At 44.8% G+C, this 24,053-nt stretch overlaps 1 protein-coding gene across 2 annotated transcripts; it reads right to left on the bottom strand.

The window, feature by feature from the left end:
- Positions 1–427: 427 nt before the first annotated feature.
- CDK5RAP3 (CDK5 regulatory subunit associated protein 3) lies at positions 428–24,017 on the bottom strand. Of its 2 annotated transcripts, none has more exons than XM_066627881.1 (14): positions 23,960–24,017; positions 20,764–20,809; positions 20,441–20,572; positions 20,085–20,185; positions 19,353–19,401; positions 17,032–17,210; positions 15,984–16,120; positions 15,405–15,549; positions 12,312–12,437; positions 11,313–11,394; positions 7,096–7,184; positions 6,336–6,541; positions 3,793–3,964; positions 428–761 (listed from the first exon to the last, which is right to left on the bottom strand). In XM_066627881.1, exons 1-14 carry the CDS (start codon positions 23,963–23,965, stop codon positions 696–698), a joined length of 1,536 nt encoding a protein of 511 aa, XP_066483978.1. In that variant the 5' UTR covers positions 23,966–24,017; the 3' UTR covers positions 428–695. The 2 variants fall into 2 exon arrangements, with proteins under 2 accessions (XP_066483978.1, XP_066483979.1); XM_066627882.1 differs by having other exon boundaries at positions 12,312–12,434.
- Between the last annotated feature and the right edge of the window lie 36 nt (positions 24,018–24,053).

Below are 24,053 nucleotides of genomic sequence, written 5' to 3'. Positions count from 1 at the left end.
TGATAATACTTGCGACTGGAGCCACAGTATTAGAAGCATATAGTAAGACAAAGAGTCAATATTCCTCTGGAAACAAGTAGGAGAGACCTGTAATCTCTGAGGAATTTCTCCCTCAAGAAAGCTGGGAACTGAGTAACTTTTCTGAAGATAAAGGCAGGACCTCGTCTTCCACAGGTAAGGAGTGGAGCATGTGATGAAAAAAGTGGCAGTGGGGCTTCTTCTCTAGTTGAAACATCTTCCCCAAGGCCAAGAACCAATACCTCATTGACACTCACAGGGGTATCTCTGCCACCAGGAACTGGGGGGAGTCAAGTTTCAGGGAACAAGGAAATATTTATGGTAGGGTTAATAGCCCACAGAGACACCAAGAGGGATTAATCTTGTACCTTAGGCTCAAAGGGATGGCTGTTAAGATTAACACAGGAGCTCTGGGTGGAAGAGGCAGCTTTATTCAACCAACTTATTCAATGAATCTGTAAATGAGCGCTTACAGATTCAGAAAGAGAGGAAGGAATCCTTATTGGCCATCCCTCACTCTTGGAGCCAGTCAGCACCCATTCTCCTTGGTTCTTTTGCGGCTCAGCCCTCTCTTCTCCTTGGCATCCTTTCTCCTTGGTTGCGGATGTGGTAATGCTTTATTGCTCCGGCCGCCAAAAAGCACACCTGAAGTGTATGTGGGTACAGGAAGAAAGGGGTCAGAGGGAGGTGCCCATCAGGTTCACAGGTCGGCCATTGTATCGCTTAGAGATGTCAGCTTCAATCTGAAAGACAGAATATGCTCATTAACTACTGTCCTCTGAAGCAGAAGAGCAGAAGCTTCTCCTTTGAGGATTCTACAAACAATAACTTGGATAGCGCAAGGGATACATTCCCTGAAAGTTGAGTGCTGTGTGAAACAGCACTAGTGGAGAAATCATTTATTTAATAAGCAGAAGATGGGACTGACTGGTCCAGAATGCACTGCTTTCAATGGCAAGAATGGCTGTCAATCATGTGGGGACAGAGTGCTGTAACAAATCCACACTAAAGGAAACTGTGGCATTGAAGGTATGCCTGTACATTCTGTTTTTCAGTGCAGAGTCATGTGACTAATTAAGCTTTTGCAGGCTCTGGCTACCAAGGCATTGTGACTGTTCCCCATACAAATCGCTTACTCTGCTGGGGGCCTGGCTACCCCTAGAATCAGCCCAACATTTTCAGGCCTAATATCTAAATGATACCCCCCCTTCCATGAATTAAAATAGGACACAATCCACCAGGAAGTCCTCCTGCACAAGCCCTCCTGAAATGTAAAGGTCCTATTTCCTCACAGCCTCCTCCTCTCCCCACTGTTGCCAGCCTTGACCTATGGTAAACATTTATGGCTTGAGACCAAAGCTGGAATATGGTTACAGATTCTGATTAACCGAAGCAGGAAGGAGAATTCATGCACAAAAGAGGAGAACAGAAGGAAGGGAGGTGGTGTCAGATCTACTAATCTGCTCCATAGCCATGATTAAGAGACAAATCATGTTACATCTACACTACTCCAAGGAAAACTAAATTAAGGATACAAGAAGATCTGCTACATCAAGCTGTGTTAAGGATACAACAAGTACTATCCCAGTGCTTTCAAATGTGCTTACCATCGGCCAAGGTCCCAAGCTGAGATTTTTCCCAACCCTGCTATCAGGGCTCCTTTAATTGGCAATGCTAAGGACTCAACAGTATCCTTCTATGTGCAAGCCATGTCTACTACTACTGAGCTATCAGTACCCTATGTCCCTGAGCTATGACCTGTATTAATTCAATGAAATATAATTTGCATATATCTGATTATATTGCACAACACAATCTCCTTCTGGTAATTTTTTTGGGGAGAGGGGGAGAAGGAGACATACAAACAAGCCAGCATCTGCGACAACACCATACATTATTAACCAGTGGTTCCCAAACTGTGAGTTATGGCTCTCTGGGAAACCACAGAAACCAGCCAAGGGAGCCACAGAATCCTCACAAAAACTCACCAGCCTACTTTATGTATAGGATTGTAGCCCTAATGGGGAGCCGCAGCTCATGGCCCAGTCAAAACAGTTTGGGAAACACTGATTATAGACTATTATCATAATTAAAATATTATTTGCAAATTCATATTCACAGCCATAAGGATTAGAAACTTGCCTTCTATTTTTTTTTTTAAAGAAAGCAACCTAATATTTTCAAGGATTATGCACTCAGTACGAAATTCAATGTTTGTCTGGCAATTGTAGGGAATGGTGAAATAGCTCTGGATAGAATAGTGAAGATATAGTACACCTTCTCCCAAACCTTGAGGCAGTAAGCAGTCTGAGAGCGGTTGGTTTTATTGGAAATAATCCACTTTTTGAAAAGGCAGAGCCTATGCTCATCAAATGGATTTGCAAGAACCATGACCTCAATACGTTTTTTTAGGAAAGAGAACAATCAGCTTTCACCCTCTGTGGAGTGTCCTTAAGTGAGAATGGCTCATGGGTCAGCCCATTAAACAAATTGCACAAGGCTAAAAATGTGTGTGGATTCCTGAGCAGGGGCAAGAAAGACTTTGTAAGGCTCTGATGATCTCAAACTGGAGATTCTAGCAAGCAGGCCATTACTTTCAGCACCAACGTGGTGGTTAGCCAGTAAAAGCCAATAGAAAGCTAGCCTGCTTTCTAGTGCAACAATACTTAAGGTGGGTCAAAGGCAGTGCAGTAACTAAGGGCCCAATCTTATCCGAATCATCTAATCTGAATCATCTTACCCAACTTTCCAATGCCAGTGCAGCTGCAATGCAGCCCTTAGGAAAGGGAACAAATATTCCCTTACCTGGTGGAGGCCTGTGTGACTCTCCCCCTACTTCAGGATTCAGCACGTGACTTGTTAACACTGCTGCACCGGCACTGGAAAGCTGGATAGGATTTGGCCCTAAGTCATCAGGAAACAGTAACCCAAGGGCCAATGAAGGCCACAGCTCTGTGGTAGTGCACCTGCTTTGCACACATAAGGGTCCAGGTTCAAACTCTGGCACCTTAACCATTTCCCTGCCTCTTGACTCCCCATTTTTTGGTGCAACAGGTCAACTACTTGCCAGGCCAGCTGTCTGCCAAGCTTTACGTTCTCGAGACAAACTCCCATCTCCTGCCAGCAGATCTTTCTGTCAAACTTCACGTGGCATTTGTTCATAATACCTTTGTTGTGCAATCCCACTGTGGTTCTTATCGCATGGGAAGGAGATACCACTTCCAACAGCACCAAATCATGCTGGGTCCTAATGACTCAATTTTATTTTGGAGTACTTCTGAAATGGTACTGATCTGCAGAGCTTAATGCAGCTGATTATATGAATGGGAAGCCCTTCATCTTTGTGGTTTCCACTGTTGTCATAAAATCAAAATATTTTATGAGCGCTTCTGTCCCTTTTGATACATTTTCGGCTCTGTGCCTATTTAGTCCATTTCTCTATGTTGGGAACAGGCTAAACTCACTGGCACCAGTCTGTGCCATTCAGAAATGGGATGCCAATTACAGTTGTCAGGGTTAAGAGAGGGGCTGCCAGCAACTGCACGCTGATTCAAGCAGCCTAGTGGTTAGCATGCTCACTTCCTTCCTGCTCCCTCAGCTCTACACTTTGGACATGCAGCTTACTAGGGAAAAGCCTTGGTAGTTTGAATCCACTGCCAACAATCCAGGAAAACAGGCTAGCTAGAGGGGCTCTCTAGGCAATACTGAACCCCAATACTGAACCTCAGGGGTTTTGATCAAAATCACTCAGTATTGTTCAACAACTGTACTCACCAGTTTCTGCAAATCCCTGGTTTTCTGCACAAGGAGGTCAAGCTTTGGTTCTAAGGAGGTCTGTTCTTCTAGTGCTTCCTGCCGCTTCAGAACCATCAGATCCTTCTTCAGGAGTAGGAGATCCGCCTGTTTCAGTTTCTGGTGGAGGAGTTCAGTCACACGGTCCACATACCTGAGCCACAAGAGTTGCCATGAAACATCTGCTAGCAAATTCTTACCTACTACAATAAGGGCCAAATCCTATCCAATTTTCCAGTGCCGGTGCTGCTGGCCAATGGGGTGTGTGCTGCATCCTGTTGTGGGGAGGCAATCACAGAGGCCTCCTCAAGGTAAGGAAGCATTTGTTTCCTTACCTTGGGACTGCACTGCAGCTACACCAGTGCTGGAAAGTTGGATAGGACTGGGCCCTAAGTTAATAAACTTATTGATCCCACCCAGAAATCCTAGAATCACAGGATCTGAATCATCACCAAAAATACCACAGTAAGGCCATCCATTAGCACATACAAAGGTGCTGATAGAATTGCCCAATTTGTAGGTATATGTTGTTGCTGTTTTGCAGGCATTTGTTTTCTGGTAAGAAAACTATGGGGCATGGAACTAGAGGTGCCACAATCTGGAGTGGTCTGTGGAGGAAAACTTATGGGGGCAAACATAAAGGGGAGGAGATATGCACAAAATAAGGCATACTATTCTGATGCGGGCAACAAGCTTTAACCAATTGATTAGGATGTGCAGTGCAATTTGATGCATTTTCTTGGAGGTAAGCCGAACTGTATTCATTGGGACTCACTGTCAGCTATGTACGTACAGAATTACAGGTGAAATGCCTTGAAAATGTTCATGCAAAAAATCAGAGCTGCCAAATATAATAAAATTTACTTCTTGTCAAATAGGTTCAGGATTGCAGTCAAAAGCTGACTATGTGCCCAATCCTAAACAGTGTGTGCCAGCATACCAGCATACCACTGGCGTGCACAGTCGCAAACGTGCTGGAAAGCATGTTTGCAAGCCCTTAGCACCAGCCCAATGCTGAGCTAGCGCTGGTGGAAAGCCGGTGCTCCGCCGCTAGGCTGTTGCCTGAACTGCTGGGTGGCAGAGAGGTGGGCGGGGGCGTGGGGGGAGGTGGGGAGGAGGCGTTCTGGGGTGGTGGAGGAGGGTGTGGAGATGGTGGGGAGGAGGCATGCTTGGGGGAGAAAGTGGGGCGGGAGGAGGGTGGGACTAGTACAGCTCAGCTCCACGGGATCCTGAGCTCCGTGTCAGGCCTCGAGGTCCAACACGGAGGTTCTTGATTCTGTGGCATCACTACTTGCTGCAGAATTGAGTAGTCCCATTGCAGGGTTACTTTCTTTACCTCGGGGAGGGGGACGAACATCCCCTTTGCTCAAGGAGCCGCCTGGTTGCACTCAGGATGCCATGGCCGCCATTTTTGGCAAAACGGCAGCTCTGCGCACCGGAAAGCTTAGGATTGGGCTGTAAAAGATTAAAAATTGGCCCTTCCCTCATGCTTGATCAAGGAAGCCAACAAAATGCAAAGGGTTTTGAAAGTTCTGCTTCCATGCATGCCTCATTCAACACACCACTTCCCTTGCTTCAGATTTGAGGAAGAAGAAACGTAAAGATGTCTTTTCCTTCTAGCTTGTATCCAAAGCTAGCAGACTGTGTTTCATGGCGAAAACTGTCCAGATTTCTTGGTGGCAGTAAGACCACAGTGGCAGTAAGACCACAGACAATTCAAAGGCTGGCAGTGTAAAATCAGTGTCAATCAGTATTTCAGATCTGGAGCTTTCACAATACTGATAGATCTTACATTTTGCAAGTCTACTGAAATGGTCTTTCTTCTAGAAACAAGTGGAAGGATTATCATTGATGACACTTATATTGTATTCTTCTTCCAAAAAGCTCAGCATAGCTTAGGCCAACGGTTCTTAAACCGTTGGTCCATGACCCACCAGTGGGTTGTGACCCAATTTTTGGTGGTTCGCGAAACTGGCGGTGCAGATTAGAATATGTGCATCAAGGGTTAAACAAGCTGCTATTCTGGCGGGGAGCACTGCTGCCCAGTCACCATTATAGCCACACTCCTTGACATTTATAAATCAGGCAGCAGTCTCTAGAAGGACCTCTAAAAAGTTTGAGAACTACTGGCTTAAGGTATTGACAGAATAGCAATGCGCAGTGTGGGGGTGGCAAGTGAGGCAGGACCCCCCCACCAGAGTTCTTTGAAAAGTGCCACCACTGCTGGGTCTGTGTCCACACAAGCACTCACAATCCATGAGCCTCACCCCACTGTTGACAGCACATGGGTTGCGAATGTTTGTATGATTACAGCCCCGGTAACGGTGGTGGCACTTTTCGAAGAAACCTGGTGGGGCAGTCCTGCCTCACCTGCCACCCCTGCTCTGCACTTCGTTGGTACAGAATGGAGAAGATATCTTGTCTTCTTCCCGGTCTCTCCACTTTGATTGGAAAAGGGCATTCATGGCCAACAAAGGAAGGGTCTGTTCCTAAGGAAAAAAAGTGGCAAGAAAAGGTTCACCAACCTTGGTGAGGCAAGGATCATGAAAAGATGTTGCATTCTCAAACTGGTCAGCCGGCCAATCAGATCCTGGATGGTGGCCACCATGACCTCCAATTTCTCTTTGGTCTGGTCTTGTAGAATGGGAGGGGCCAACTGGAACTGGCTCACAGATAGGATATCTGCCTCTTCATTTGTCTCAACAATGCGCTGGGACAGGAAGATCTCCAGCTGGAGAAAGCAGGAGCAAGAAGTGAGGAAACAGAGCTTAGAAATGCATCAAAACCTCTCACGTTGGGTTCAGTCCCCAGACAAACAGGAAGGCAGTGGGGTGGCAGTTTTCAGAATTTCTTTTTAGCCAGTCCCTGCTAGGTCTCAACTGCAGACCTTGTTTTCCATTACAGGATCCAAATTTTTCAGAACAATCAAAAACTTCCATTTATTTCTAGAAGAAAAAGCCATCATCAGTATTTTCTTTTTCCCCAGACTTGGGCTTGTGGAATGTAAAATACTGATATGGCTTCAAACAAGGTCAAGATCCATCAACATTGCAAAAGCCCCAGTTGAAATACTGATTGGCACTGATTTCAATTGGCACTGATTTCAATTCAACCTTTTGAATTGTCTGTGGTCTTACTGGCTAACTAAGTCTGGGCACAATCCTAACCAGGTCTACTCAGAAGTAAGTCCTATTTTGTTCAATGGGGCTTACTCTCAGGAAAATGTGGTTAGGATTGCAGCCTTTAACTATGGTTTAAAATAATCACAGAAAAAGCCCCTATTACCTCCATGAGCTCATCAATAAACTGATTCCTGGTTTCCAGGGTCTCCAGTAGGGTGAGTGCATCAGGTCCTCGAGCAACTCCTTCTGGGGCTGGACATGGAGAATTGGAAAGGGGAAGGAGAAAAGGAAGCAGAACCAATATATTAGTGAATATCTAAAGTTCTGAGACTTGGTGCTTACATTATTATTATTATTATTAACAGTATTTATATACCGCTTTTCAACTAAAAGTTCACAAAGTGGTTTACAGAGAAAAATCAAATAACTAAATGGCTCCCTGTCCCAAAAGGGCTCACAATCTAAAAAGATGCCAAGGAATACCAGCAGACAGCCACTAGAACAGACAGTGCTGGGGTGAGGTGGGCCAGTTACTCTCCCCCTGCTAAAAAAGGAGCACCCAATTGAAAAAGTGCCTCTTACCCAATTAGCAGGGGTTACATCCCTCTGTTTTTCTTCTTCATCATTCTAACCCCCACCCTGCAAAATGAGAGAATTGAAAGATCCCCTTCTGAAAGATTCTTGGCAGGACTGCAGTTCACACCCCTCTTTCCAGCAGGGGAAAACAGGACCTACTGGTGGAAAATGCTGCACAAAAATGGGAGTTCGTACTGAACACAGGGTACTGTGCCCTGAGAATCTCAGCTCATATTTAAAAAAAAAACCAAACCACACGCCTAGCTCTTATGACTGCAAAACCAGACTTGAAATTATGGGAAATGATCACAGCTCAATGTACAGAACATGATTTGCATGCAGAAAGTTCCCAATTCAATCCCTGGCATCTCCAGAAAGAACTGAGACTTTTTGGCTGAAATCCTGCAGAGTCACTACTGGACAAGACTGAGTTAAGAGTGACTAGTAAAACAGTTTCAAGGTGTGGAAAATGCCTGGTGAATCTCTGAACCACAGGTTAGGTCATGGGACTGGACTCCAATGGCTAGCAGAGCAATTCTAAGTGGTGAAGAGAACAGAACAAAGAAATGCAACATAAAGCCAATAATATACATAGGTGCATTTAATGTTGCATCATTTATAGGAGTCACAGAATTCAGTATTATTTGGTGCAAGATGTGGGGGAACAATGCAGAACTTTGCTTTTTCTTTTAAAGGATTCAGTACTAGGTTGTCACAGAAAAACAGCTGAGGGAGGAATCCCATTGTGAGATAGCATTTTGCATGGATGGGAGGGCTGTCTCAATGTCTAGGAACAAGGTGACATGTAGCTCTCACAACTCTTAGTTACAACACCTGCTGTGAACTTGGATATATGTTTTGAAGCACTGCAGCTCACTAAAGTGGTCACAGGTGGCGCTGGCAAGTTAATGGAGGAGGACTTTTCCAACCTAGTTAGCCATCCTCCACTTGCAAGGGAGGTGTTGCAGGTGTCCAGTACGCACCTGTGGAATTCTACACGCAGAATCACAGAATATGAATTATTTTCATCAGTCATTTTTCTTCACAGAGTACATGCCAAAGCACATCACAAAGAATCAGGCCAACCTCCAGCTGGTGGTCATGGGTTAAGACTTTCATTAGGCCTCAACCTGCAAACGTTTTTCTGCAGAGGTCGGCATTAACTTTCTAGCAACATCCTTCATGATGATGGTTCCAATACAGTGGGGAGCACTGTGTTCCCCACTTGAAATGGCAGGCAGATGTGCCAAACCCCAAGAAAACATACCTGTAAGTAGATTTCCCAACCTGCTGTTTCAAGAGGCACACCCTTTTATATGCCTCATATAGAACAGAAACCTAAGATGGAATTTAGCAGCCTCCAAGAATCTCTGTTTTCCTTTCGAAAGTTTCTAACTCATAGGTTTGCAAATGAAAATCTGCTTGAGAACAGGCAGGCTATTGCAGCTTGCCATATGAATCGCACAGCAGATGCCTACTTGCAAGTATTCCAGTACGGTCTGTGTCACCCGTGTACAAACAAGAGAGGAACAAAGAAAGTACGGCCAGGACACCGAGAGACTAATGAAAAAGAAACCAAACAAATGATACGAGCAAGGAGGGCCGAGATGAACCCATGCTTGTCTGTGGGCAGGGATCTCACTGCAGGAGGAGGAAACATGCATCCAACAGTACCCTCTTGTGGCTACTTCTTTCCCATATCTCTTCCAAGTCAGACTGACTCTCAATAAAACTACACATTATCTCCCCAAATATGGATTCCCAAATTCACAGTTTACTAAGGTGACATGAAAGCACGGGCGGAGAGAACATTTATGCTTAGCCCCTCTCTCTTGCATCCATCAATTCTCCCATGCCAATGGCCCCACCTAACCTGTTTTCCCCTCAGTTGGGCTCACTCCAGTTTCAGAGTAAACAAAAAAGCAATCCAAAAGAAAACAAAATTGATGAAAATGGCCGGGGGGGGGGGAGGAGCTTTTTCTAGGGGAGAACCAGTGAGCCAGGACGGCAGATTTGAGCACCTGACTCTCCTCTACAAATGCCACTCTCCATCCCTCAATTGCCTTCTGGGGAAAATACAAGATTGGGAGTTTCATGCGTTCTTTACAAGATATAGTTCTGCCCTTGCTTCCATAGGTTAGGTCTCTAAGAAAAGCTGCTTGCCTCCCTTTCACCATCTCCAGCTAGAGATCTGTTAATTCCGCTAAAATTTACAGAGCCTCAGGCTGGATCTAGGAACACTCTGATTTTTTTCTCCAAAAATTATACAGATTAATCCCTGGTCTATGTAAATTGGCTAATTTTACATCTCGTTTTATTGGGGGTGGGGGTGTTCTTACAGTTTGTGGAGTATTTGGGCAGGGAAAGACCATAATGGCAGGATAGCCAATATAACAAAGAAAGGACAAGACAGTTATACAGGTAAGAGGAAGTCAGTCAAGGCTGGTGGTAGGATGGCGAAGGACAAAGCAATATACAGCCTTTTGCAAAAACTTCATGCAGGTTTTCAAACACAGGCTTCAGAATCAAACAGGCTAGATATTTACTCTCTCTTTTTAAAAGAAAGGTTGAGAAAACATGCAGGATGACAAATTTTTTTAAAAAGCAAAAATCCTGCCATTTTAGCATGATTTCACAGTTCTCCTTCTCTTTCAGCTTCCCATTCTGTCCCAGTGATAGGCATTTACGTAGTAATAGGTCCCGCATTTTCAACCCATCACCAGCTGTCCAGGGATCCTTCACTGCTTGGGCTTTTATAACCAGTCTCTGCAAATCTTTCACTGGAGGCAATATTAAATGCTTTCTTACTAAGAGAGGCTGTGTGTGCCCTGTTCTTCTACCAGCGATAAAGAAGTTATAGCTTCCTTATTAGCAGGAAATCCCACCCTTAGAGAGGGGCATCTCTGTGAGTTACAGGATTTTCTTGAGCCATTTAGGCACTCTTTGAGTTCTCCTAACTGTGCATCCCTGACACGCTGAGTAATCATGGTTGCCTTGCTGATGGAGTCCACCATAGGATAAGGCTACTTTTTCCATAGGGGACAAATCAGGCATAACAGTTCTCTTCCAAGTCAGATTGACTCCCAACAAAACTACACATTATCTTCTTATTAGAAGAACAGATGGCCTAGCTTAGGAGACAGAACTCAACTGGATTGTGCCCGTGACATAGGAAGCAGTAATAAAACAAATGGAAGTATCTGTGCAAATGCAGCATACAACTTAACCCCTGCTAACTGAGTAAGGGGCACTTTTTTCAAGGAGGTGTTCCTCTTTTATTTAGCAAGTGGAAACCGACCATCCTCACCCCAGCTGTGTCTTTTCTAGCGGCTGTCTACTGGTGTTCTTTTGCATCTTTTTAGACTGTGAGCACTTTTGGAACAGGGAGCCATTTGTTGTTTGATTTTCTCTATAAACCGCTTTGTGAACTTTTTGTACAAAAGCAGTATATAAACAAAAACTACAACAACAATAATAATAATTTACTGGATAAGCACAGCCAAGTCATACACATTAGAGACAAAAGTGCAGACATAAGGAAAGCCAAAGGTACAGCTTCCAGATGCACCCAAGTCCCAGAATCTCTATTTTTTTAGAACTAACTATGAATTAACAAATTGCAAAGAGCTCACTACATCCTGCTAAAGGCCTGAAAAGAATTCCTGCTTTCCCATTGCCTTGATCGTGTGCACAGTTCATCATCAACTTTTCAGTCTTATTCCCCCAGCAAGCTTCACCGTAATTTTTTCTCACTGTGCATATACATCTCCCCCCCCCCCCGAAACAGTTACCAGAGGCACTTACTCTCACTGCCAGCCTCCAACACTGTGATCTGAGCTGCATCATCATTTGTGTCTCCCCAGTCTATGTCACCAGTACTGCTCGCCTGTGGAAAGAGAAACACAGACTTTCAGTGCATGGAAACTGTAAAGATTTTAGAACACATGATTGCCATGTTTTTGCTTTGGCTGTGCCAGGGCCATAGACAAATATCTGGTTTCAGTGAAACACTCCCCATAGGTAGTCTTATATAAACAATCCTATACCGGTTTACTCAGAAGTAAGTCCCATTGTGCTCAGTGGGATTTAGTCCCATGACATTTTTTATAAGAGTACAACCTAATGGCCCATTCCTAACTAGGTTAGGTTTTAGCAATGGGCTAAGTCAGATGCAAGGGAGGGCACCACGATGCAGGTCTCTTGTTATCAGGTGTGCTCCCTGGGGCATTTGGTGGGGCCGCTGTGAGATACAGGAAGCTGGACTAGATGGGCCTATGGCCTGATCCAGTGGGGCTGTTCTTATGTTCTTAGGTTTTGTACTGGCAGAATGCAATGTGCTGTAAAACTCATTTTGACTGTGTACGACTCAGTAGTGCTGGTGGAAAGCTTTCCTGCCAGCACCAGTGCAAGGAGTAGTGGCTGCCAAAACAAGTACACTCTGTGCTAGCAGTGCAGGGGTGGAGGAAGGGTGGAGAAGGGGTAAATGGGACAAGGAAAGACAGTGACAGGGTTGGAGTGGGCAGACTGGGCCTGGGAATGGCAGGATCAGTGGCAACAGAGCCTGTATAACTGGTGGGGTCATTGAGCAGTCTGGGGCTTAGCATGGGACAAGAGGCTAAATGTCTCCTTACCTTGAGGAGACTTTCTGCCTACTAAACTTCCCCGCAGGTTGCAGCATAGTCGGTGCTGTCACCACTGCATCAGCACACTGACTTTTAGGTAGGATTGGGCTGCCTGACACACAAGGGAAACTATTCATGTCTTGGCCAAATGCAGGGGCAAGCCAATACGGAAGACACCCACCTGAGTATCCGATTCCAGAGAAATTCCCCAGTCTATCTCTTCATTTGCTCCTTCAGCTGAATTGCCATAATTGACCACCTCAGCGGCAGATGTGGACTCTTCTCCGAAGTCACCCCAGTCAATCTGCTGCCAAAAGGAAAACGAGTCTTACTGAGTCTTTTAGAAATGGAATGTGGAGTCAGCAACCAGAGTTTTAATGGATTATTTCAGTTGTATCACTTCAATGCCAACCTCCAAAATGAGATTATATGAGCCTTTTCTCATCCAAAGAAACTTACTATGAAGTTTAAATAACTGTAATCCATCTACCCGGACTTATAAGAACAGAAACACACACACACACACACACACACACACTCATAAATCCCTTTTCTCCAGTTGTTTACAAAGCACAAGGGCACAAAATGCTTTGCAGTCTTTACCTTGACTGCCCACACAACAACCTTGTCACACAGCCCCTTCATGTTCCCATTTTCCAGATGGGAGGAAGCAAATGCCATGAATGCCATCCAGCGAGTTCACAGCTCAGGGGAAATTTGAATTCAGATTTATTTTATTTATTTAGAAGATGTATATACCACCTTTCCTATGCTCAATGCAGTGTATAATTAAAAAAACATGAATAAAAAACATTAAAACAATGTCTTCCTGATATAAAAACCTCATCACCTGGACCACAACACTCAGTGATCTCCATTTCTCTCTCTACACATCTACTAACCAACCAACTTATCAATATACTGATTTTGGAAGAATATGAATTTGCATTTATAATTCTTGCTGCAGGTTAGCATCTTTTTTAATAAGGAATGCTACACAAATATGTATACTTTGGTTTTCCTAATCCCCGCTTATTTGCATTTATAATTCTTGCTGCAGGTTAGCATCTTTTTTAATAAGGAATGCTACACAAATATGTATACTTTGGTTTTCCTAATCCCCGCTTAGCCATGAACCTTCTTGGGTGTCCTTGGGCTAGTCAATCTCTCTCAGTCTCACCTACCTCATAGGGTTGCTGTGAGGACAAAGGAGGGGAGCAACTATGTACACCACCCTGAGCTCTTTGGAGGAAGGATGGTATAAAAATGTGAAAAATATAATATAGATTATATTATTATTATTATTATTATTATTATTATTATTAACAGTATTTATATACCGCTTTTCAACTAAAAGTTCACAAAGTGGTTTACAGAGAAAAATCAAATAACTAAATAGCTCACTGTCCCAAAAGGGCTCACAATCTATAAAGATGCAAAAGAATACCAGCAGACAGCCACTAGAACAGACACTGCTGGGGTGAGATGAGCCAGTTACTCTCCCCCTGCTAATAAAAGGAGCACCCACTCGAAAAATAAATAATAATAATAATAATAAAACTTTATTTTTATCCCGCCCTTCTCCCTAACGGGACCCAGGGCGGCTAACAACATATTAAAAACAATAAAATTTAAAAAACATTAATACAAACAGATAAAAACATTTAAAAACACACTACAGGGCCATAAAAACAGTAGTCAGATTAAAAGAGTAAAAGAGCAGATCACCGAGGAATCAAGCCTGTAAAACTAAAAGATGTATAAAAAGTTAAGAAGGCCAGAAATCAGAAGGCTTGTTTAAACAACAGTGTTTTCAGGCCTCGCCGAAAGCTCTCAAGAGAGGGAGCCATTCTCAAGTCAAGGGGAAGGGAGTTCCATAATGTTGGTGCCACTAACGAGAAGACCCTATTTCTTGCAGCCACCCCCCGGACCTCCTTGGGTGGCGGCACTTGCAAAAAGGCCTTCTCTGATGACCTGAGATGGCGAGCCGGATTGTACGGGAGTAGGTGGTCTCTAAGATATCCTGGCCCAGAGCAGTATAGGGCTTTAAAGGTCAAAACCAGCACCTTGAATTGGGCCCGGAAACGAATGGGCAGCCAATGCAGCCCCTGGAGAAGCGGGCTGACAGAGTCAAACCGCCTGGCTCCGGTGACCACACGGACCGCCGGATTCTGTACTAATTGTAGTTTCCGAACCGTCTTCAGGGGCAGCCCCACATAGAGCGCGTTACAGTAATCTAACCTCGATGTCACCGTGGCATGGATCACCATGGCCAGGTCTGCACGATCCAAGTACGGTCGCAGCTGGCGCACCAGCCGAAGCTGAGCAAAGGCCCCCCTAGCCACAGCCGCCACCTGGGAATCCAGGAGCAGCTGCGAATCCAGGAGGACCCCCAAGCTGCGAACCTGCTCCTTCAGAGGGAGTGCAACCCCATTCAGAGCAAGTCGATAATCCAGCACCTGCATCGAGGATTTCCGAACCAGGAGAGCCTCTGTCTTATCCGGATTTAATTTCAGCTTGTTAGCCCCCATCCAGATCCTCACTGCTTCCAGACAGCGCTCCAGGCCCTCAACCGCCACCTTGGAGTCTGGAGGAAAGGAGAGATAGAGCTGGGTGTCATCAGCATATTGATGACACCTCACTCCAAACCCCCGGATGACCTCTCCCAGCGGTTTCATGTAGATATTAAATAGCATGAGGGACAGAATTGAACCCTGCGGCACCCCGCACCTCAAGGGCCAGAAAAAGTGCCTCTTACTCAATTATCAGGGTTATATATAGATAAAGCACATCTTGTACATAACCAAGCTTGAGCACATCCAACCAAGCTTGAGCACATCCAACACTGGATTTCAGTATTACTAGAGAAATTGCATATTTGTCCCTTGTTTACCCTGCTTTTATTATTCTTCCCCTTGCTCTGTGATCTCGCCTGCATTGAATCTGAGCCTGTAAAACCACTGCAGCACGGGCCTGTCTCCTTGTGCTTTGCTATGTCCTCCCTTGCATTTGCATGATGTGGAGATACTGAATAGTGGAATTTCTTCCCTCCCTTCTTTCATAATATTAGAGCTTCAGTTCGCCCAATGAAATTGGTCAGCAGTGTGGGAACTGGCTAAGACGATTCAAGTACTGAGGAAAAAGCACCTTACAGATGAACAGCAGAAAGGTATTTTGCCATTCTCAACAAGTGATCCATAACTTAGAAGAAGCCCAGCATGATCTTTCCCCCAGATTAGGAGACGTGCACAAAACATTTACTGCAGGGACATACCCCCTCCGGTTCTACTGCCTCCTTTACTTCCTCTGTCTTTGGCCGTTCTACCGAAGTTGGCTCGACTCCCCGCCTCCACTGGTAAATGGTGGTGTTGCCCAGAACCTGCATGTGCCTCAGCAATGGGACTACCTGTTCTGTAGAACTACAGCACAAAGAAGAACACCAGGATAAGCATGTGGGTTATCAAGAAGCACACTTCTTGCTCAAAAGATGCTTTATTGACCATACCTTACTACTGTGAGTAAACAAAGCATGTTCTCTATATAGTGTTTGTACCATGAGAAAACCCCACTCCATTTACTAGAAGGTACCAGAATCACATTACTAGCCAATCAAGCTAAATACTGTGTACTCCACTTCACAGAGATTCTACAAGGCTTCAGGGAAAAATGTCTCCCAGCCCTGTTACCTAAGATCCTTTCATAGCTAGAGATTGTCCCTGGAAAATTTGTGCTTTCAGAGTATGTGTTTTACCACTTAGTTTTGTGTCCTCTCCAGCTGCACCTGCAGAATAGGGAAGAACACAGACAGACAAAGGCTTCACAGCCTCCCTTTTCTCAGCTTGCTAGCACTGACCTGTCACACACAAACTGCACACAGGCCTGGTATAAGTTGATGACCTCCAGAAGTCCCTTGGCACCAGCCCCAATATCATCAAGTTGCGATGGTAGGTCTTTCACCAAGGCCAAAAGCTCCCGGCGCACATCATCCCCCTGAAAAGACAGAGAATTGGGTGTATTAAAACAAACAGTGCCCAAGAGAAGGTCTCCCCAATCCCTACGTAGATTTTAGAGTATTACACTGGCTGCATGCGCATTCCAAGAATTTTCTCTATGACAGCTTAGAAACCAACTTTTAAAAAAATGTTCTTAAAATCACCAAATCTCACAAAATCAGTGACTTAAGTTGACAGTCAAAAAGCCATAAAATGCAGGATTATGTTGACTTAAGATATTCAGGGACAAAAAGATTTGTTGAATATTCTGGGCACAAGAATACTTGTGGGAAGGACAGGGGTGTTCACCTTCTGAGATCCTAGGCAGGCAAAGTTAAGGGGGCAGAGGCCTTAAGGGGGCAGAGGCCAGGGCCCACAGGCTGGGCATTGCAATGCCCCAGTTTGAAAAGCCCTGCTCTAGAAATTCACTGCTAAAAAAAGGGTGCTCAAGTATTTCTGAAAATCATGCCCTGTTGTAGAAGCTGTTCCTCTTACAACCAAATATGTGGGGTCTGTATATAGCCACTAAGTGGTAGCGAAAAGGCACATTTTCAGAGACATATGCCCTAGTAATTTTATTTTGTCTTAAATACCAACATTTTAAACAATTTAGGGCTGTAAGAGAGCACAAAAGTTCTCAGAATCTGTCCCACAACTGTGGAACTCCCTTCCTCTGGAGACTTGCTAAAACCCAGGTGAGAGCATCTTCAGAAGTGGTTGAAAACTTTATTAATTTCAGCCACTGATATACAAGGGTGTGGTTCTATTATCTAACCATGTTGTTGCAAACTTTACAATGTAAAGGCATTGCCCTACAATCTGCCCTTTGCAATAGGAAAAGGTGTCAGCTGCAAATTCTCAGTGGTGATGGGGGGGGGGGGACAGGACAGATGACAACAGTGTTCCTACTGTGATGCCATACTGCTTGCAGGAACTGTAGAAGCGCTCCCTCATCTCGGCAGCTGCTAGTTGGCACTCCTCCTCCTTGCGGCTGTATTCTTGCTGCAACTGCTGACACTTGCCAATCTGTTTCTTGAGCGAGGGGATCTCATAGCTGACATTCCGCACCAGGAGGTTGGCCAGCTCCACTGCAGGAGCAAAGAAATAAGGGGAAATAAATGAGTGTGTGTTTGTGTGAGGCTACATTTCCGCTTACCATGATCATTTAGCAGAGAAGCAATATCCAGCATGCGTAGAAGTGTTAGAATTTCCCTTTCTGTAGATCATGTGGTATGCAGCAGTTCAGATTTTGTTTCTAAAAATTTGTCTGAGAGGAATACTTTTAAATAACGATAATTCTGAAGTTGTTAATGTTAAAGATGCGATGTCAAGCATCAACCTATCCTATTTAAACCTTTATTTACAAAGAGTCAAATGTCTATATGCAGCTACCTTCTGATTCTTGCTGCTCTTTCCAGACACTGGAACTTCAAAGAGTAACTATATTGGCTTCCCTTACTGCTATTTCCAAACTTGTATAAGTTATCCAAAATATGTTTCTTCATAAAACAAGCCTGAACATCTCCCTGTGTTCTTTATAGGGTTGCTGAATACCTGGCCCCAGTTACATTCACCCATAATGAAAACGTCCAGCAGAGATGCAAATCCCAGCATCCCTATTCACAGATTGAGTTTATCTTAGGTCTTACAATAACCCCCATGCAACTGCTTCACTCATACACACTTTCCACCATAGTGAGATTATATCACAAGAAAAACTGGCAGAAGGCTGTGCTTGGATTATCAGGCTTCCCTCGGAAGATGTTTTGAAGACTTTGCATTTTCACAAAATAACTGCTTTATACAGAATCAGATCAGGAGGTGAGTGAGGAAAAGTGAATGCAGAGAAGCTGAGTTTGTAAAAAAAGCAGATGGAAATGGGAAAGGGTAAGAACAGGTGACAAAGATGGATGTAGCAGCGCAAGATGCTGCTTTGGGGAGCAACCAAGGCTTTTGGGGCCTTTGTTGCTTGCTGGGAGTGCAGAGCACTGAAAGATGTTGTAGTTTGACACTGCTTGGGAAGCCCACAATGCCTAGGGCTTTGTGGCTTGCTGGGAGTACAGAAAGCAGATGCACTGAAGGGTTAGTAGGCACTGAAATAGCAAGGAATCAGAGCAAGGATGAGACGGCAGTCATGGATTCAAAGGGTAAAATGCTGGCAGGAGAGCTAGAAGCAGAACGCTGGGAGATCGAGAGAGAATGCGCTCCTCCCGGCTAGCCCGCTCAGCCTTTATTGAATCTTAAAAACATGACACAATACTATTACAACATTAAGGGTTATTAAAGGTTAATAAGATTATACTGGCTGCCTACTAGCTAGTTCTAGCTTAACCGCAATCCACATTCCTAGATATGATTCTCCATAACATCTTCTTGTTGACAGGCTACGGAGCTTCAGACTCAGCATGTCACCAAGGCCACGCCGAGTGTGCTCTGCGCAGGTGCAAAGTGTGCTTTGCTTTATTGCCTACATACCAAGGCTAAAACTAGCGCCTCCGCATAAACACTACAATGCAGATGAAAAGCTATTCCACACACATTATATATTACATTTCTTTACACTCTGCCTGGAACTTCTCTTGCAGCTTATCATGTGGATTCATACATTTCTGAAGACTTCCCAGGTAAACCACAGACACTTCCAGGAACAGGTGGTGTGGAAAAACTCTAGATGAGCTCCCACATGACGTGGTAAGTCAAGCTAGTACATATGTGGGGGGCTCTTATCACACATGCCAGATGATGAGGGGGGCACAGACATGAGGAAACAAACATTCAGTCATGTGATTCCCACCCATATCTGGAGCAGTACAGTCCCAGTACTGACTCACACAGTATATTAACTAATTTATGGAATTCGTTTGCCAAAGATGTATAGACAATTACTAGGATAGCAGTCTGTAGAAAAGACCGGACAGAATCACACGTGATAAGGGACTAGCATGACAGCTAAAAATACAAGCCACTGTTCAGAGGCATTAAACATATGGTGACCACTTGCTGGGGAAAAACAAGGGATGACTCTCTCCACCATGACTGGGTTAGAAGGGCATTTGGCAGGACACTAGTGCTAGACTGAATGGATCCTTGGTTTCATCCACCTATCCAGAAGGACAGAAGTGCAGAATTTACAAAGCCTTGGTTGCAGAGAACTGTCCCAAGACAGGAATGACCTCTATTTCACTCTTATACCTTTGTGTCTCCCTGCCATGTACAGGAGGTTGCCTTACCCAAGTAGGTGTTATCCTTTTCATAAAGTGACACAATTTCTTGCCAGTCCTGGAAAACAAAGATAGAGAAACAAAAGGATAAAAACACCGTAACATCAACCAATCGACAGAGATCTAACAAGGAGGGAGACAATCTACTTCCTTTCCCTGCTCAGTTCCTCCACCCACTGTGAAAATTCCAGACTGAGCAGGGTCACAGCAGTGACTGTTGGATCCCTCAGCAGTTTATTTCCAAGAAGGTGGCTTGCAGAGGGAGCTGCAAGTGGACACACATGGAGGAGAAATGAAAAGAGGGCCAATTATCAAAGAACTTCACACGGTAGTAACCACATAAAATGCCAAGACTTTCAGTTTCATGCATGGCCTCCACAGGCCTCACAACACCCCATGGAGGCAACAGAAGCACAGCTCCCATTGCCACTGGAGGGTACTGGTTGGACCGATCCCGAGGGTTCGGAACCTGCAGATAGTCAAATCATCATTTAAATTTTGGCCATAAAGAAAACCTTTCTAATCACTGTACCATTGTCAAGGCAATGTTCACAGTATACAGCATCTTGTCTCTTGATATGGTGGACTTGACACCTTGCAGGAAGAGTCGGGGCAGGGGGAGAAGGGCAGAAACCAATGCTTATGAGAGAGGCCTGGACCAGGCGAAATACAGACCTCACAATATAGATATCACCTCACAATATGGAACACTGGAGATTCAACCTTTCCATGCTCACTTACCTTCATACGCTGAGAAGAATAGCGACCAAAGATGTTTTTAGTGGAAGCTTCTGTTCCTTTAAGGATATCTACAATCCGCAGGCAGTGAAAATAGTGAATATCTGGAATCAAGGAGAGAAAGATCATTAGATTCTCTTTGCTACATAATCACCTTCCATTGAGATGTAAATCCTAGCAGCTAGGAAATGCAAGCCACTTCTGTGTTACTGTTTTAGCTTGGTTCAGGCCTTGCAATGCTACTAGGCCTGAACTGTACATATCCATGACACCCCCTACCAAGCAAAAAAATCCCAGATACAGGCACTTAGAAACTCAATCTGAAATATTTTCCAAAACCAGCCTCCACAAACACTCACAAGAACCAGAGAGAAGCTGCTTGATCTCTTCATTCTCTGGCATGTCTTGGATGGCCAGGGCAATCTTCTCGCGGACAGTGCGCACCTGACCCTGCCATTTCAAGCTGCAATGTCGCCTGTCCACTAGCCAGTCTGCAGAAGGAAGGTACACACATTAAACACATACCAGGAAAGGAGTCTTTTCTATCCCAAAAAGATATTTACATTTGAGGTGGGGGAATGATTTAAGGACTAGCCATTAAGACACTGGAAGTCTTAAGACAACTCTCCCATTTCTCTTCCTATCTGATTGATAGACCTCCTCACCCCCAAAAAAGACATACCGAGCAGCTTGCTAGTCTGTATGTCAATTGGCAGGTTCTGATAGTCCTGTTGAAACAGAAACAAGATTTACATATAGATAGATGCACACACACATGCACCCCATCCTGAGACAACCTGGCCAAAGGCAATTATATGAAAACCACAAATAACACATAAGTAAAACGTCCATTAAAATGCTAAAATATTATATTGAACTAGAATTATTGTACATCTGCTTAAATCTGGCTCCAATTAAAAAGGAACACAGGGTGCATTTACATGGTAAAACATGCAACACTGGAAGAGGAGGCACATAGCTGGAAAAAAATACATATTGGACACACTCTGGAAACCTGAGATTGCCCATGACCATTATATGTTTACAGGCATGAGTCTCTCCTTCAACTGGTACCATATTTTCTTTATGGACATGTTAAAATATTGCTGCAGCATGAACAGTGATGCTACCCTTTAAGAGTCTAATCCTCAGTGCGTACACTCAAAAGTAAGTCCCATTATAGTAAATGGGGCTTACTGCCAGTTAAGTATGGATTGGACTGCAGCCTAGAAAACAAGATTCTGATTTATGAAGCTGTTAATTGGATCAGGTTCATGAGTCTTTTGAGATGGGAGGAATATCAGTTTTAAGTAAGTTAACACTCAAAAACAAATTACTACCCTATCTTCCTATCTATGAAGGGAGACACATTTTGAGGCTAGTGGGGATCTAAATGGGGGAGGCAGATCGGAAAATGAATGATTGTAAGAAGTGAGCTGGTTCGGGTGACCAGACATCCTCTTTCTCCAGGACATGTCCTCTTTTTTAGCCTCATGTCCTGGAAGAGAACTTAAATGTCCTCCTTTACCCTGTGAGCAGCCACTGCAGGCAGCACATAACCTTCTTGTAATTAATAAATTATATGTAATATGGTTTTAAATTTAATAATAATATAGTGTTTAAATTAACCCCATGAAATCATTCGAAGAGCGTTTTTACTTTTGTCACATCCTACATTTTTCTTGCCCATGACCATTTTCACGCCCATGATCATCACGCTGTACAAGAACAAAGGTGACAGGGGTGACTGCAACAACTACTTCGGCATCTCTCTCCTTAGCGTTGTAGGAAAGCTGTTTACCCAAGTTGCACTAAAGAGGCTCCAGGTACTTGCAGAGAGCGTCTATCCAGAATCGCAGTGTGGATTCCGAGCCAACAGGTCCACCACTGATATGGTATTCTCCCTTAGACAACTGCAGGAGAAATGCAGGGAACAGTGACTGCCACTCTTTATAGCTTTCATAGATCTCACAAAGGCTTTCAACCTGGTCAGCAGAGACAGCCTCTTCAAGATCCTCCCCAAGATCAGATGTCCACCCAGGCTCCTCAGCATCATCAGATCTTTCCACAAGGACATGAAGGGCACAGTTGTCTTCGATGGCTCCACATCAGACCCTTTTGACATCCGAAGCAGAGTGAAGCAGGGCTGTGTTCTTGCGCCAACCTTGTTTGGGACTTTCTTCGCTGTCCTGCTGAAGCAGGCCTTTGGAACTGCAACAGAAGGCATCTATCTCCGGACCAGATCAGACGGAAAGCTCTTCAACCTCTCCAGACTGAGAGCAAAGTCCAAAGTCCAGCTGAAATGTCTGCGTGACTTCCTCTTTGCCGACGATGCAGCTGTCACTACCCACTCAGCCAAAGATCTCCAGCAGCTCATGGATCGTTTCAGCAAGGCCTGCCAAGATTTTGAACTGACAATCAGCCTGAAGAAAACACAGGTCATGGTTCAGGATGTGGACTCACCTCCCTGCATTACAATCTCTGAGCATGAACTGGAGGTTGTCCATGACCTTGTGTACCTTGGCTCAACGATCTCCGACACTCTTTCTCTCGATACCGAGCTAAACAAGCGCATCAGTAAAGCAGCTACCACGTTTTCCAGACTCACAAAGAGAGTCTGGTCCAACAAGAAGCTGACGGAACATACCAAGATCCAGGTCTACAGAGCTTGCGTCCTGAGTACACTTCTGTACTGCAGCGAATCATGGACTCTTCACTCACAACAGGAGAGGAAACCGAACGCTTTCCAAATGCGCTGCCTCCGATGCATCCTCGGCATCACCTGGTAGGACAAATTTCCAAACAACACAGTCCTGGAACGAGCTGGAATCCCTAGCATGTATGCACTGCTGAAACAGAGACGCCTGCGTTGGCTCGGTCATGTCGTGAGAATGGATGATGGCCGGATCCCAAAGGATCTCCTCTATGGAGAACTCGTGCAAGGAAAGCACCCTACAGGTAGACCACAGCTGTGATACAAGGACATCTGCAAGAGGGATCTGAAGGCCTTAGGAGTGGACCTCAACAGGTGGGAAACCCTGGCCTCTGAGTGGCCCGCTTGGAGGCAGGCTGTGCAGCATGGCCTTTCCCAGTTTGAAGAGACACTTGGCCAACAGTCTGAGGCAAAGAGGCAAAGAAGGAAGGCCCATAGCCAGGGAGACAGACCAGGGACAGACTGCACTTGCTCCCAGTGTGGAAGGGATTGTCACTCCCGAATTGGCCTTTTCAGCCACACTAGATGCTGTTCCAGAACCACCATTCAGAGCGCGATACCATAGTCTTTCGAGACTGAAGGTTGCCAACACACATTTTTCTTGGATGTCCTACATTTTGGGATGCCTAGTCCTCTTTTGCGGTTATAACATCTGGTCACCCTGGCTGGAACAGAACCAAAAAAGGGGGCTTGCGAGAGTCTCCACATTTGGGGGTGACTTTCTTTTGTAGAGCTTAAATTTTAGAGATCATTAGATTTTGGAGTTTCTGAAGTAATTTTTAAACCATTTCAGCCCCCTATTGCATATAAGCAACAGGGATCAAATATGTACACCAGTGGGCCAGGCAAAAATGGGTTAAAAAGAAAAAAGTCTCTGAGCATATGCAGAGTGTGGCTATCTGCACATGCTCAGGAACAGTGTCTCCCCAACACTCTCTCACCTCCCCAGCACTGTAATTGTCCCCAGGCTCCCTACATGCCTGGGACTAGAGTATGACTTGCTTCTTGGAAATCAAGCACAGGGGACTTGGGGTATCTGTGTCTCCCACACAGCAGCAAAGCTTGGAAGGAAAAAAGTCGCCTAGCAACCAAAAGATGAGGAGGTTGCTAGGCAACGCAAGAAGTATATCCTCCCACCCCTTTATTAGTAAGTGGTCTTTCCCACCTGCATGGTCCTCGCAGCATCCGACGGCCAAAGAAAGCACTCTTCTTCGTGACCCCGCCCTTCCGCATAGACAGCCAATCGATGGAGACGCACG

This window comes from Tiliqua scincoides, chromosome 5 (genome assembly GCF_035046505.1).
Source record: "Tiliqua scincoides isolate rTilSci1 chromosome 5, rTilSci1.hap2, whole genome shotgun sequence".
NCBI classification, from domain to species: Eukaryota; Metazoa; Chordata; class Lepidosauria; order Squamata; family Scincidae; genus Tiliqua; species Tiliqua scincoides.
Note: the sequence above shows the minus strand (reverse complement) of the source record. Positions and strands in the feature narration are given on the sequence as shown.

Bases quoted from the DNA above. Each gene is read 5' to 3' on its own strand.
- CDK5RAP3 (XM_066627881.1), bottom strand. The intron at 17,211-19,352 runs GTAAGGCAACCT...TTGCTCCTGCAG, and splicing joins AAAGGATAACACCTACTTGG to TGGAGCTGGCCAACCTCCTG. The intron at 762-3,792 runs GTGAGTACAGTT...TCTGTCTTTCAG, and splicing joins CCAGGGATTTGCAGAAACTG to ATTGAAGCTGACATCTCTAA.